Source organism: Zosterops lateralis, assembly GCF_965231275.1.
Source record: "Zosterops lateralis genome assembly, chromosome: W".
Classification (NCBI taxonomy): Eukaryota; Metazoa; Chordata; class Aves; order Passeriformes; family Zosteropidae; genus Zosterops; species Zosterops lateralis.
The window spans coordinates 15,247,496-15,262,774 of record NC_139801.1 but is presented as its reverse complement, the minus strand read 5'-3'; the positions used below and the strand labels follow the sequence as shown (position 1 = coordinate 15,262,774).

The 15,279-nt window shown below is 44.4% G+C and overlaps 2 protein-coding genes across 13 annotated transcripts in view; one reads left to right on the top strand and one right to left on the bottom strand.

The window, feature by feature from the left end:
• Nucleotides 1-760, bottom strand: part of LOC310922222 (chromodomain-helicase-DNA-binding protein 1-like) — a 117,886-nt gene extending 117,126 nt beyond the window's left edge. For 6 of the 9 annotated variants that reach the window (XM_083882652.1, XM_083882656.1, XM_083882660.1 and 3 more), the window contains exon 1: nt 241-327. The gene's annotated coding sequence lies outside the window, so the exon portion shown is untranslated. Of the gene's footprint in view, nt 1-58; nt 189-240; nt 328-650 lie in introns of those variants that run through there. The other 3 variants (XM_083882653.1, XM_083882655.1, XM_083882654.1) reach the window with 3 other exon arrangements.
• Nucleotides 761-765: 5 nt separating this feature from the next.
• LOC310922225 (uncharacterized protein) overlaps nt 766-15,279 on the top strand; it is a 46,325-nt gene continuing 31,811 nt past the window's right edge. For 2 of the 4 annotated variants that reach the window (XM_083882669.1, XM_083882667.1), the window contains exon 1: nt 766-870. Coding sequence is in view for 1 of the 4 variants with exons in the window: in XM_083882670.1 (XP_083738796.1) it covers nt 4,555-4,572 (18 nt within the window). In the remaining 3 variants the exon portion in view is untranslated. Of the gene's footprint in view, nt 871-4,533; nt 4,644-15,279 lie in introns of those variants that run through there. The other 2 variants (XM_083882670.1, XM_083882668.1) reach the window with 2 other exon arrangements.

Genomic DNA, 15,279 nt, shown 5'->3' with positions numbered 1-15,279 from the left:
CTGCCCAAAGAGGCCAAGATCCGCGCTGGCTGCCCTCCCACGCCCAGGGTACGAACACTCTGCCTCCTCTGGGACCGGTACTCCCTGGGCCCCAGGAAAGATCTTTAGTGGCCATGAAACTCTCCTTGTCGGCCACTCCCTGCTCTGCGACGATCCTCCCCGACCACCCGCACCCCGCTGTCGCGGCCTCCCGTGACCGACAGCTCCCGAGGAGAACCCAGACCAGGGCTTCCTCCCTACCTCTCGCGAGTTCACCTCCCGCCCCCGAAAATGGCCCTCTGCTGGTGACGCGACCTGCACAGGCGCTGCTCCTGGTCAAGGCTCCCGGGAAGTATTGCCAAGGCGGCCGCTGTCCTCTGTGTTAGCTTCTCCCAGCGCCCCCCTATGGCCAGAGAAGAGCGAAGGCCTCCCAGCCAGTTCGTCACAGACCCCGCTGGACCCAGCGAGATTCAACCCCGACTGCCCACCTCAGTTCTCACAGATCCCTCCCTCTTTGGAAAACAGAGACCGGCTCCAGGGGCCCAGCGGCACGCTAGGCATCCAACTCCTTCTCAGCGCCAGTCGTCTCTCCATCCATCTTTGAAAGCGACAACCACCACGCAACTCCGGACCAGGGAAAGAGAAAGGAGCCATGGCGGGCCTCTGCCTACCTGCGTATGTGCACTCGGCCCGACTTTCCTAGGTCTGCCCTGATCCGAGACGGCGCTACACTCCACAAAGAGATCTGTGCTGCAACCTAGGGTCGAAGGCTGCTCCTGCGGCCACCACAAGGCCTGGGGCGCCGGTTCTTTACAGCCCCACGCAGTGGGCTCGCCTGCAGCCCCCACCAGCTTGAACAATAGGGCCCCAAACCGGGCAGGGAGAACCCTGGTAAGTGCTCTGTTGCTCCGCCGCTGTTTCCTACGTCCTCTCGACCACCGCCATCACACTACCACTCCGCTTAACCTCCTCCTCCCTTAATTGGATGGAAACCCTGGGCGTGATGTCAGTCCTGCGCCCTGGGACAGAGCGGGGGGGAGGAGCAACAGCCGGGAGGGGACAGCGCCGCCGGGGCATAGCGGCAGGAAGGGCCACTTGGAGAGCATGGCGGAACCCAAGCGGCTTCCCAGCTGCTTTGGATACTGCAGGGGCCGGAGGCAGTAGGAGCTCGCCTGCCCGCCGCAGAAGCGAACGGGCGCTGGGGCCAGTGCCGCTCCTGGTGCTCGCTTGCAGCCCCTGTGTGAGGGGGCAAGGCGCGGCGCAGCCCGGCCAGAGGGGCACCCATGACCCACCCAGTGTAGCAGGGAAGCTGGCCTAAGCCCCACGTTACTGTTTAGTGAGGTGCGGGTTTTGTTTTTTTGTTTGTTTGTTTGTTTCAGGTTTTTCCTGTCTAAAATGAGAGCCCCCTAACAAACACATATGCATTTCTTAGTCTTCCTATGCAGTTACAGTTGGAATTAGGACATATTTAGGAAGGCTTGGCATGCAGCTGCACAGAGAACACTTGCCTCCATGAGGAAAGCATCCTCCCGCTGGAGGCAGAACACTCCTTTCTTTCTCTTGATATCTAACTCGAGTTGTTTTGAAGTGATTAATGAGGAAGCTGTTTGTTTAAGATGGCTCATGTTCAGAAAAAAAAAAAATAGAATCCTACTGCTAGAGTCTACCTGTTCCCAGAGTAGCAAAAAAAAGTAATGGCTACTGAGTAAAAGACAGCTCTGAGCAACATAATTAGAGAGTGCTGGAAAGAGGAAGTAATTTACCTGCTTTGTCCTCTTTGGAATCCTGCATATTGTGCTGATTTTGGCTGGGATATTTTTCTTCATAATAGCTAGTATGAAGCTATGTTTTGCCTTTGTTCTGAAAATAGTGTTCAGAATTCAGGGATTTTTTATTTTCAATTGCTGAGCAGTGCTTACACGCAGCCAAGGCCTTTTCTGCTTCTCACACCACCCCACCAGGGAGTAGGCTGAGGCTACAGAAGAAGTTGAGAGGAGACACAGCTGGGACAGGTGACCCCAACTGACCAAAGGGATATTCCAGACTATATGACATCATGTTCAGCATATAAAGCTGAGGGAAGAAGGAAGGGGAGGATGTTCAAATTTATGGCATTGATCTTCCCCAAGTAACTGTTACATGTGATGGGGCCCTGCTTTCCTGGAGATAGATGAACACCTGCCTGCCACTGAATGAATTCCTTGTTTTGCTTTACATATTAAACTGTCTTTAGCTCAACCTATGAGTTTTCTCACTTTTCCAATTCTCTCCCCCACCCTATCATTGAAAATATCAGGAAAATAAAACTCTAAAACTGTAATTTCAGTATCAGAAGCAAGCATTACTTTATTTCGGTGCTGGGTGTGTGGAGGAATCACTCCTAACACATGCACACCAACTATCAAAACTTTTAATTATTTATACATTTTAGCAAACAAAAGAATTAGTGTTCATTTCTTATGAGTTGCATACTTCTCTTATTAATTAGCATTCTATCTTCTACTGGTTAATGATTCTCTAGCTTCTCATGCTAATTAATCGACATGCTCAGTTTCTCTCTTCTTTTGGGTTGATGGTCTGTGGGTTGCTGGTTGTGATCTCTCCCTGCTGGAATTATCTTTTACCCAGTTTGAGCTGATTTCAGCACAGTTGCTGAGTTGGCTTTATTAGTTTCTTCTTTATCTTGGCAGTTCTGCCAAATGTCCTTGTAGCCCACAAATTCTGCATTTCTTCCCAATCTTTGTTAGCCTCCCCGCTAGGTCTGAGATCACTGAAGCATCTCAAGCCCTAAACTTGAATTTGTTTTTCTAACACCTGGACATCACTTAGACCTTGTAAGGTGCTCTGTTTCACAGATTAAATTTCTCATCTTGTTTATTAGGCTTAAAAGTTTACAAAGATCAAACATCAAAGAACATCTTTTCTTAAGAAATTTTTACCTATTCCACATTTTGCATCAATTAGACAAGACCTTGTTTCATAACCCCCTTCTCATTCCCTGTAACTGTGAACAAATTGTTAAATATTTCTAACTCTTGAGATGTCAGCATCAGCAAGACTTAACCCTGTTACAATAAAGATTTTCCCAACAATTCCACTGGCGGGGGGAGGGAGTGAGTAAGCAGCTGTAGGGTGCTTAGTTGTCATCTGGGGTTAAACCATGACACATGTAATCACACTTCATCATGCTAGGGAGGATTGTGGGGTCATTACTGACCAGGATATGGTACCATCCTTGGAATTTTCTTCATCACTCTGCAAGCATAAAAGAGGTTGAGATTAACATGAATAGACAGTTTGCTCACGAAGGAAGGGAAGGCTTGAAAGAAGAGAATCATTGTGTGGGTATACCAGAGCAAGGTGGCTACATTAGCTGTCAAATCAGTTCATACCTGAAGATTTGTGTTGGCCAGGAGCCAGTATCTGAGTCATAGTCCGTCAGTCAGAGATGTTGGCTTAGGGTTTATCTCATGACTGCTCCCCGTAGGGTGAGCAAGGTGTGCAGCCAAGGCACCTGCTACCCGCTCAGCAGGGCTGCAGGGATTTCCTGCGGCTGTTCCTTCAGCCCACCAACTGTTGAGATCAGCTGTTCTACACAGGAATTCCATCTCCTTTTTGGATTGCGGCAGCAGAGGCTAGGTGAGACATTTCCTCTAGTCCATCTCTCAAGTATCATAGGAAAATAGCTCAAAATCTCAGGAGTTAGAGACAATGCACTTTTTCCCCTCCTTAGAAATATTTTTTTAAAAAAGCATAAGAAGGTGTTTAGACAAGAAAACAGCTTCAAAGCTGTAGTTGGTTGATGCTGGCTGGATGCCAGGCACCAACCAAAGCACCTCTATCACTCCCCTCGGCAACTGGACAGGGAAGGGAACATATAACAAAGGATTCATGGGTTGAGATAAGGACCAGAAGAGATCACTCAACAAATACTGTCATAGGCAAAACAGACTCAAATTAGAGATATGAATTGAATTTATTACTAACAAAATCAGACGAGAAGTAAATCAGGATAATGAGAAGTAAAATAAGACCTAAAAAAATCGTTCCCTCCTTCCCAGCTTTCCCTCCTTCCCCCTAGCCATGCAGGGAGACAGGGAATGGAGGTTATGGTCAGTTCATCACACATTTCTGCCACTGCTCAGGGAGAAGAGTCTTTCCCCTGCTCCAACATGGGGTTCCACCCACGTGAGATAGTTCTACATGAACTGCACTAATGTGAGTCTAGCCCATGGGCAACAGCTCTCCATTAACTGTTGCAAAGTGGGTCCCTCATCCATGGGGTGCAGTTCTTCAGGCACAGCTTGCTCCAGAGTGAGTTCCCCATGGGGTCATAAGTCCTACCAGGAAACCTGCTCCAGTGTGGGCTCCTCTCTCCACAGGTCCACAGGTCCCTGCCAGGAGCCTCTTCCAGCACAGGTCTCCCATGGTGTTGTGGTTTGAAAGCAAAACGAATGAGAGGCTCCAAGTCAGAGATATAATTTAATAAGAAGAAAGGTAAAAAGGTAAAATAAAATAAAATAAATGCAATAACACAAAGGACCACTGACAGAGTCAGAATACAACCTGAGCAGGATGGTGGAAGCAGTCCAGGTGAGGTGGTCTCCTGAAGCAGTGATCCTGTAGAAAGGTCTGGTAGCTCTGATCCTCTGGGAATCCAGTAGGTAAGTGCTGCTTGCACTGTCCCACATACCAGCTTATATCCAGGTGAGAATGCATGGCTCCTCCCCCTGGGCAGAGCATCTCACAATGGGATGAGGAGTGTGAAGTGGGTCTTTGATGGCCCATTAAACAGAGATAACTCCTGGAGGGAGTTACCTGTGAGTCATGGGCAGGGCGTTAATGGGCCATTAGCAGAAGACACCCCAAAGGCAGGGGCTTGGGAAAACACTAGCCCACCTGGTTTCAAGAGTTCATGAAGATGGTGATAGAATAAATATTTTGTGTAGATCCTACACTGCAACCCAGGACACATGGGTTCACAATCTTCTTTCAGGCATCCACCTTCTCTGGTGTGGGTCTCCTCCATGGGCTGCAGGGGCACAGCTGCTTCACCATGGTCTTCACTCTTGGCTGTAGAGGAGTCCCAGCTCCAGTACCCAGAGGACCTCCTCCCTCTCCTCCACTAACCTTGGTGTCTGCAGAGTTGTTCCTCTCACATGTTCTCATCCCACTCTTCTCTGGCTGCAATTACATCTGCACAATAACTTTTTTCTTCTTCGTAAATATGTTATCACAGAGGCATTATGTACTAGTTTGAAAGTAAACCAGTGAGAGACTCCAAGTCAGAACTACAGTTTAATAGGAAAATTGAAATAAATGCAATAGTACAAAAACACGGACAGAGTCAGAATACAACCTGACACCCTGTCAATCATGGTGTTGGTAGCAGTCTGATTAAATGGTGACTGCAGTCCTCTTGGAGTGATAGATGTGGTTCTGTTGAAGCAGTGATCCTACAGAAGGGTGTGTTTTTTCTTTGAAGGTTCAGTGGTGGTGTAGAAGGGTTTGGTCTTCCTCTGGGAATCCAGTGGAAAAAGGCTGCCTGTGGTGTTATACATCTCAGATTATATCCAGGTAGGAAGGCTTGGCTCTTCCCCGTGGGCGGAGCATCTCACAATGGGAGGATGTAATTTTAGGAGTCATGCAGTGAGACTCAATGGCCCATTAACAAAAGATATCCCCCTGGAGGGAGGATGGGTCACAGAAGAGAGAAAGAACACTGCCCCACCTGTTTTCAACAGATGATAATAGAATACATTCTTTTGGTTGCATCTTACATTGTAACCTAAGACACATTACCACCATTTCTAATTGGCCAGCTAGCATTGACTCTGCTGGAAATGGAGGAAGCTTCCAGAAGCTTGTCACTTAAGCCACTCCTGTAGCCCCCCTGCTACCAAAACCTGGCCATGCAAACCCAATACAAAAGCCCACAAAAAAAGCTGTATAAAACTATGTTCTTTCCTGAGGCACTTAAATTTGCTTAAGTCAGCTTAAGGGAGTGTGATAGACAACAACAGCACAAGATCAATGGAATTTAAACCCAAAAATGTCAGAATGAAAGTGCTTTAAATTAAATTCAGTTTTAAAATTTTAATTTAGGTTAAGGTAATCAACACTGAAACACTTTCCCAAGCTGTACTGGGTATAATTGGGATATAGTTAATTTTCTTTGTAGCAGCCCACATGGCACTGTATTTTGGATTTGCAACTAAAACTGTTAAAAACACACCAGTATTTTGGTTATTGATGAAGAATGCTTCCACAGGATCCAGGCTTTCTCCTTTTCCCACTCTGCAAGTAGTCTGGGGATGGGCATGAAGGCTGGGAGGGAAAACAACCTGGACAGGTGACCTGAATCGGCCAAAGGAATATTCTGTACCATATGATGTAATGTTCAGCAATAAAAACTGAGCAGGAGAGAGGGGGGTTGGGGGACATAGCCATTGCTCATAGACTGGCTGACTGGCTGGGCATCAATCTGTTTGTAGGAGGTGGTGAATGATTGTCTGAATCAGTTGTGGTTTTGTTTTCTTTAATTTTCTTCTTTCTTTTATTTATAGAAGTATGTTTATAGTGACCCACATTTTTTTGGTCTTCCTATTCTCTTACCTGTCCTACTTGGGTGGGGATTGGGTTAAGTGAGTGGTTGTGTGGGGTTTAGCAGTTGGATATAACCCCAGATCTGCAGACATTTTTAATATTTTCACAATTTCCTAAAAATTCCGTTGATAAGTATTTAGGGGAGAGGAGTTCAAAAAGCCTGGATATTTTTCAAGAAGGAATGGTACTTCCTTTTTCCAGTAAGCAGAAAGTGGCTTCTTGCACCAAGGTCCCTTGCCATTGTTTATGTTCTTGAAAGCTGATGTTAATGAAAGACAGTGATTTCTGTGGATTGAATTTGCTTTGTTGATTCAATAGTCTGTGGACCACAAAAGATGGTTAAGTAAAGCCAGCTCTTTGTCAGCAAGCTTGAATTTGCTGTATAAACTTGTACCTTCCACAGAAGATTAAAGAGGTAAGTTGAAAGCCAGTATTCTAAGTTTCCTGCTTTCAAGAAACCTAAGTGGGAGTTAAAAACAAAGATTCTACAAGCATAATTAGGGAAGTATTTTAATCTATTGGTTTCTTTTTGGTAGAAGTATGTAATACAAATTAGAAAAAAAAAAAGGAAAAAGTGCATATGTATAGAGAGTTGTATTGGGTTTATGTGATGAGATTTTGGTAGTTAGGAGACTGCAGGGGCAGCTTTCATCTGAAGAGACATGGGGCTTCTGCTGTGCTGGACAAAGCCAGTTCCAACTGGCTCCAAAATAGATCTGCCACTGGCTAAACATGAGCCAATAAGTGAAGCTGGGGCACCTCTGTGATAGCATTTAAGAAATGCTGTGCAGCAGTGTGTGTATGTGAGAAGAGAGGGAGGTATGAGGGAGAAAAATGCAAGAGAAACAGCTCTGCAGACACTTAGGTCAGTGAAGGAGGGGTAGGAGGTATTCCAGGTGTCAGAGCAGAGATTTCCTTACAGGCTGTGGAGAAGACGAGAGCAGATAACCATCCTGCAGCTCATGGGGGGCTTCATGACGGAGCAGGTAGATATGCCCTGGAGGAAGCTGCAGCCTCTAGAGAGCTCACTTTTGGAGGGGAGGAAGTTTTCTGTCATGAATTGCAGCCCCTGGGGGGCCCACACTGGAGCAGTGCATTCCTGAAGGACTGTACCTCATGGAGAGGACCCATGCTGGAGCAGTTAGTGAAGGACTATCCTGTGGGAGATATCTTATGTTGGAGCAGGGGAAAAGCGTGAAGAGGAAGGAGTGGCTGATAAGCTCTTAAGAACTGACTGCAACCTCCCATCCCACAGGGGGGTTGGAACTAGATCTCTAAGGTCCCTCCCAACCAAAACCATTCTATGATTCTCTCCCCACCCCTGAATTCGGGGGGAAGAAGTAGAAAGTTGGAAATGAAGGAGTGAAAGTGAGCCTGGGAAGAAGGGAGTTGGGGGAGTGTTCTGGGTTTTGAGTTCGTTTCCCGGCCAATGCACCCATTTATGTAGTGGTTTCACGTTCGCCGAACTCCGTTTGCTAAATTTAGTGTTTACTCTCTTTTTCTCCTGTAAAGTAGGATTAGGAGAGGCAAAGCAGGCTCAAGCTTAAAGATAAAACAAATAGATTTATTAACACACACCAGAAGAAGGAAAAATGAAAATCAAAATGAAAACTTTCAAAGCACTCTTCCTCCTCACTAACAATTCACTTTCTCACATACAACATAAAAGAGACAAAACCTGTAATTTTCAATCAGTTTCACCATTTAAAATAGTCTTGCATCAGTTCTTTGGGGAGAGGAGTCTCTCTTAGAGTCTTATGGAGGAGACATCGCCAGAAGAGGAACAGTCCTCTGGTGGCTTCCATGCCACAAATCTGCAGCGGCCTGAAAGGAACCTCTGCAAACTGTGAAATCCTACCCATTAACAGCTCTCCCAACACTGCATATGGGTCAATGTCTGCTTATTAGGGGTACTGTTTAAGGATGCCTCCTCTAGTATAAAACAAAGATTCTCTTCTTCTATCTCCAAAATCATCTTCATCTCAAAAATGAAACAATCTCCTTTTCCTTAGGAGCAAAGAGCTTCACATCACTTTTAACTAGAACCTTACATCTCCCCCAACAGCATTCATATGTTACAGGAAAAAATAGTCCATTCTCTATAGTTTACTAGAGATGTCCAGGCAAATTAGGCCACTCCTCCTCCTTTGTTCCAAATAGTCTTTTCACTCTCTCTTCACTAACTTCAATTTCATGCTGTGGCTTCTAATAGTTCAATCACTTTGTCTGTTCTCACTCCGGGAAGGGCTAGTGCTCTAGAAGTTCCATCTGCTGGCAGGAAAGAGTTAACACTTGCCCAGGCCTGTGGTGGTCATGTGATCTCTGCCAGGTGGCAGCTGCAAACATTTCAAAGCCATGCCAGGCTGGTGGATGCCTTCTTTTCCACCCTCTTGATCTCATGGCCTGGGCTGCTCAGAGCTGCTCCCTGGGGCCCAGCGGGGGGAAAACATCCCCCTCCAGCCCTGGCTGGCGGCACGGGCAGCTGCCGGGGCAAGCTTAATACTTGTTAGATGTTAGCAGCCCGGGCTTTCCTCCCCTTCCCCGCTGCTAGCTGTTATTTAGCTCAGCCATGGCAAGGGCCCCTCTGCTGCAGCCCCTGGCACGTGGCCAGCCCTGAGCTGCAGACTCCCTTCTCCCCTGCCGGCAGCCTGGGGAAAAGGGAGCTCAGTCGGCCGGGCCGCCCCACCCCGTGGGCAGCATCTTCCAGAGGCCCGGCCGGGCCAGGCCGCCCTGGGGCAGCGGGGCCTAAGCCAGGCCCTCCTTGGCTGCCCACAGTGTTACCTGGTAGCCAGCTGGGAGCAAGAGAGGGCCCTGGAACCCAGTCTCAGCTTTATATGGGTATTACCAAAAGTCGCATTCCGTTTTTCTCAGTGGTCAAACCACATGCCAATCCAAGAACTGGCCCCTGATAGGTCCCTGTCCTTTACAAAGAATTCTAAGGTCCTGGCAGGGCACTATTCCATATTCCTTTTCAACTAAAACCCAAACTATGCTAACCCATAACAGGGAGGAAAGTGTTTTAGTTTTGTCTTTGTGTCTCAGCATCCTACTTTATTTTTAATTGGCAAGAAATGAATTTGAATTGTCAGTCTAAGTCAGGGAAAAGGAAAAGAGTTCGTGTTTCAGAATAGATGAGGACAGGAAATAACAGTTCTTGGTAGCCTAAACTTAATACTCTTTGTTCCCTTTGCTTTATATTAGTGGTGATTAATAAGATGAATGTCTTTTACACATATAAATCAGATTGAGTAGTTCTGTTTACTTAATAAAACAAAAGCCCAGTTTAATTGTATTTGCCTAAATAAACTTACTTGCAAACTTTCAGTTTTAAGAGCGTGGCATTTAGTGTTTGTTACTTCTATTCATTCTGGAAGGGGCTCTTCAAATATATGACCTTCCTTGGATTTTTTGTTTATTAAGATAGGGTGGACTGTCATCTCAGATGCTTTTCAAAGACCTTGCAGGAATTAATCTTTTCTGCTTTTAATGGGTTAAACTTTTATTTTGCTCAAAATAATATTCTGTTTCCTGTTGGTTTTTAATTGGGAGATTGTTAAGGCAGTTTAATGTAATGAATGCCCTCTAAATGAGCAGTGATAAATTATTCTCTCTTTGGTCCTTTATCAACATAGACTTTATACAGGGGTCTAAATGCTCTAACAGTGCTTTTGCAGCATGGCTTGCTTGTATAACTGTCTGTCATGAAGTTGCTCTTCCTAGTGCCTTGTATAAATTAGCTGACTGTTCCTAGTTGTGCGTTCTGATCAGGAGGACCTTTTTTTAAGAGGTAAGCTAGTGAAGCTAAACCTAAGACTGCTGAAAAGAACTAGTGACTCTGTGACAGAACATTTGTTTTTAATGTTTGCCAGTCATGCTTTTCTTGAAGTCTGTCTCTCCTGTCATCTCCCCAAGGCATACTCAGATTTTATTCCATAGACATTTGTCACAAAGGAGTGTGTTAGGTCGCTCAAAGAATCACTGGCAAAGACAGCAGGTTTAATATAAAAGCAAAAGCACAACAAAGTTCATCGGCAAGGTTGACTCTATTACTTACTAGATGGTTAAAGCGCACTGAGAATGTTTTGGTTTAGGGCAAGTTTGGGAGAAAACCTCCGAATGGGGTTTTTCAGGAGGGCAAACCCAAATGGCCCCTCCTCTTAGCTGGTCTGGGAAAAGAATTTTTTCGGAGAAAAGTGGAAAAAACCTTTTATTTAACAAACAAACTGTCCACAAGCATAAGAAATTAATAATATGAAACAATAAAACCTCTCGCTGCTCTGAAGAGAGATGGCAAAACTGAGAGTCCTTGCTGGGAGTTAGCTCAGCTCTCTCAGTCTTTTATCAGTTTTAGCCTCTTCAGCGCTGGAAAATGCCGAGGTCTAGGCCTTGGTGGGCCACAGGTGCAGCTCCTGGTGCTTCTCTGGGTTTTTCAGTCCAGAGCAGATTTAAACAGTCCTAAGAAAAAGGAAAAAAAAACAGTCTAGGAAGCTTTTTTGCTCCAGCTAGCTAGACTAACTTAAAGGAAAAAAAAAAAAAACCTGACTGCTGTCTGTGCGTTCGATGAACACACAGTCGAAGGATGAAGAAAAAGTGCAGAGGAGTGAATAGTTTTTCAAAACAAACTGCGCACTTTTTCTTTCTTTGCTCACTTCCAGAACCAGTCTTAAAGGTACAGAACACACAGAACAGACGATTGGGGATACAAGCATCATAGTCGCTCTAGGACAGAGAAAAATTGGACTAAAATCTAAAATAAATCAATCTAAAACTAAAATAAACAAAAAAATTTGTATATGGAGGATAAAAAGGAATGAGGGAGAGCCTCCAATTGAGTCACAAGGTTCAGAGTGGACCTCCTTGCTAAACTTAGCCCTGGACTTGACCAACAGTTTAGGCCTAAAGCTTTAACAGCACTTAAACTTAACAGCACTTAATTGATAGCCTAATTCAAACAAATTAACAAGAGATTCTATAGAACTTACTATAAGCACAACAGTAACTCACTTATAAGCCTAACTTACAAATCTAACGTGCTTAAGAATCTAGGAGAGCAGCATTTCTGGTACATATGCTATAGCATATTCACACTCGCATGCATGCAGACATAAAGAGTCTGTACAAGCTACCTGTGAAAAATTCCCCTTGAATTCAGTGAAGTACTCACTTTGGATGCACTTGCATCTTCTCAATGGGCAAAGGGTTGAGCCTCGAGGAGTGGGGGATATCAGCCCAGGATCCATCATCATTCAGTGATGCTCCGACTATAGCAAACTTGAGAGTTCACTGGCTCTGAGAGGCCCCACTCAGAGGGAGGTTGCTGGTCACAGCCCGCTGTGGTCCAGGAGAGCTCAAAGGGTCTCATTTTGAACTGGTGTTTATAGGTCCGCAAGAGAGTGGGCTTTAGTCATAATGATTTTCCATCCTGTCTGCAATTCGGGTCAGTAACTTTCTTTGAAAGTTTGATAACAAAAACGTTATTCCACTTGGGTTGTTATTCAGGCAAGAAAAATAAGTTTCCAAGGCTGTTAAAAACCAGGAGCTTATTAGACAGCACAAGTTCCTGGGAGCAGACAGTGTTTCTGATAAGCTCAAGAGGAGCTTAGTCCAGGTGCTGTTCATCAAGGCCAAGGCCTAACCAGCATTTCTCAGATCATAGTGCAGCCTGGGGGGGAAGCACCATCACAATTGGGATTTGAAAAATTAGCAGGTGCAAACAATTATTTCTTGGTACTCTCAATAAGCTATCTTGCTTTTCTTGTAAAATAGTTTGAAAATAAATATTGCTTTTGTGAATCTCTCTTAAATTGCTCCTAAATATAATGAGAATATCCAGAGACAGTATCAAACTATCATACCAAGTCAGATTTCCCTTATGCTGCTGTACAAATGCAACTATTTGACTCAAGGGCTAGGGGATGTGAGAAGTTTATTTACTACATATCCTGGAAGATGCTCTCTGTAGACTTTGCATTGGTTTGCCAACATACAGAAAATGATACTTTTTCATGTAGAAATCCCATCCTGAGAGCATGCTATTCACTCAGTATATATTCCTGCATGCCTACTACAGTAGGTTAGCACTGTCAGTTAACTTCAGCATCGTTGCAGTAATTTGTTTGCATAGTTGAGAAGTAGTCTCACTTCAATAGGATTGAAGAGGTCATTCTTGCGTTATCCATCACTTTTGCTTCTTTTTTTTATTTATTTTTCATGGTCTCGTGACAGTCCTGTTTTGTACAATCTCATGCATTCCTGTCTTTGTTCAGTGTTGTTGGGTTTGGTGGTGGTTTTGTTTGTGTTTTTTTCCTAATTGAGCAAAGTACAGTGTATGTAACATATGGTTTCTTATTTCAAGAATATATTTTATCAAATAATGCTGTTTCAGTTTTACTGTGTTTTGTATATATAATGTATAAAAATTGTTTGAAGCACAGAGAAGGAAGGCTTATATGACATGTTTGAAAGAGGGACTTACAAATGCGTGAATTTTGTTTTGGCTAACAGAATTAAGTATTTAAAAGAGCAGAAATGCTCTTCAACAGCAAATACTGAATATTCCCTTTCTGTATACATGATATTAACAGCATCTTTATTCTGTAGCTTAATTTGCTTTGCCCTATTGTTTTAGATCTAGAGTTCTTCCAATTCTCGTCTTGATAGCATTTATAATTTCTGTTGATGTTTGGTCTCTTGGAAGCACATTGATCAATGAAGAAGGAGGGGAAGCAAATTACACCACAGGATAGAGTTGGTTGGAAAAGGGCAGCAATGCAAGAGCAGAATAAAGGGAAGACAGATTATGAAAAGGTGGGATAGGGTAAATTGACAAACACAGGTGAATAGATAAATGAAAATTAAGTCTTGTACTTTGTCTCTTTCTCTCATTATATGTAAGGTATGCATGGTTTTTCTACCAGTCTCTTGAGTATATTCAAAAAGGGTGAGGGAAAACCAGGAAGGCTCTAATTTAAGCTAAAGTGTCTGAAGATTGCCTCCTACCTTCCAGTTTCAAGTAGGTTTTCTTGAAAGAGGGGAAAAAAGGCTGGTTGCATTGTACTCAAATGCTCTCTTTTAGGCTACTTCAGGTGTCCACAACAGGATGAGTGTGGTGTCCACTTTCACCTTTTGCCAAACTGTTTCAAATAAAAGCATCTAAAGAAAAGGCACTGACCCTGGACTGTACAGGAAGAGAAGGGGGCAATGGATGAGGCACTTTGCTTGTCTTTTTATGTAAGAGGAAATCTGGAGAGCAGAGGATCATAATTGCTGATTATATGAGATTATGTAAGAGCACTGGGTAGCAGGTAATTATGACAGCATTCTGAGTCTTTGGTTGAAGAAATATTTTAGTTCTAATGTTCCTTGCATCCTAAAGCTAGATATACAATGCCAGAATCTCAGTAATTAGTAGTGCCAATCCAAGGAATTAATCTTGTAGAGGTCAGTGGTATTATTTTGTGTTAATAGACATTACTCATTGTGAGAAAAATTAGACAAATTATGGACGTGTTATGGTTTAACTCCAGCCGGCAATTAAGCACCACACAGCCGCTCACTCACTCTCCCCTGGTGGGATGGGGGAGAGAATCTGAAGAGTAAAAATGAAAAAACTCATGGGTTGCAGTAAATACAGTTTAATAGGGAAAGCAAAAGCCACATGCACAAGCAAAGCAAATCAAGGAATTCATTCACCATTTCCCATGGGCAGGCAGGTGTTCATCCATCTCCAGGTAGTTGGTGTAGTTGCGGTTAGCTGCCCCAACTGTGTCCCCTCTCAACTTCTTGTGCACCCCTAGCATCTTCCCTGGTGGGATGGTGTGAGAAGCAGAAAAGGCCTTGGCTGTGTGTAAGCACTGTTCAGCAATAACAACAACATCCCTCTGTTATCAACACTGTTTACAGCACAAATCCAAATCATAGCCCCATACTAGCTACTATGAAGAAAATTAACTCTATCCCAGCCAAAACCAGCACATTCTCCACCCCTTATTCCATACCATTTATATTGTGGTCAGGTCCCACACTATCCAATATATCCTCATTAACCACCACCCCCCTTTCCATCCTTTGATACAATTCACCTATCATTCCCTTAGTCTATGGACCACCCCTGCAAAATGTCCACAAATGTCCACCAAGTTCATTTAGTTCATGACTTTGGGGTCCCTCTGCTATAGTGGTCACTCAGGACAGAAGTGCTGTGTTGGGTGCAGTTACTGGGCACCAAGGTCAGTTCAGGTTGGGTCACTGCTGCACTGCAACTGCTTCTTGTAAGACTTCTCTACCATTAGTTCAGGTGATTCCTGCTATTGTAATTCCTATAACAGGCAACTCAAATCATTGGTTGCAACATTTTAAAGGTATTTCTGCTACAATCTCCATCACTGGTCCCTTTGGACCACGTTCTAGGGTTTAATATTGCAATGAACTCCTCCCCTTGCCCCTGTTCTGGCTTGGACTTATCCACGGACTGCAGTTCCTTAAGGGTATACTTGTTCCAACAAAGCCTTACCCATGGCTGCAGGTCCTCCAGGGGCGTACCTGCTCTTTTGTGAGCTCATCCATGGCTACATGCTTTGAGGTGCTCCAGAGAGCAATGGTATCTACCCGGCAGAAAGCTATGGCCTCTCTAAACTCTGCACCCACTGTGAACTGACACAGCTGCCCAGAGCTCCGGTGGGAACATGTATCAGG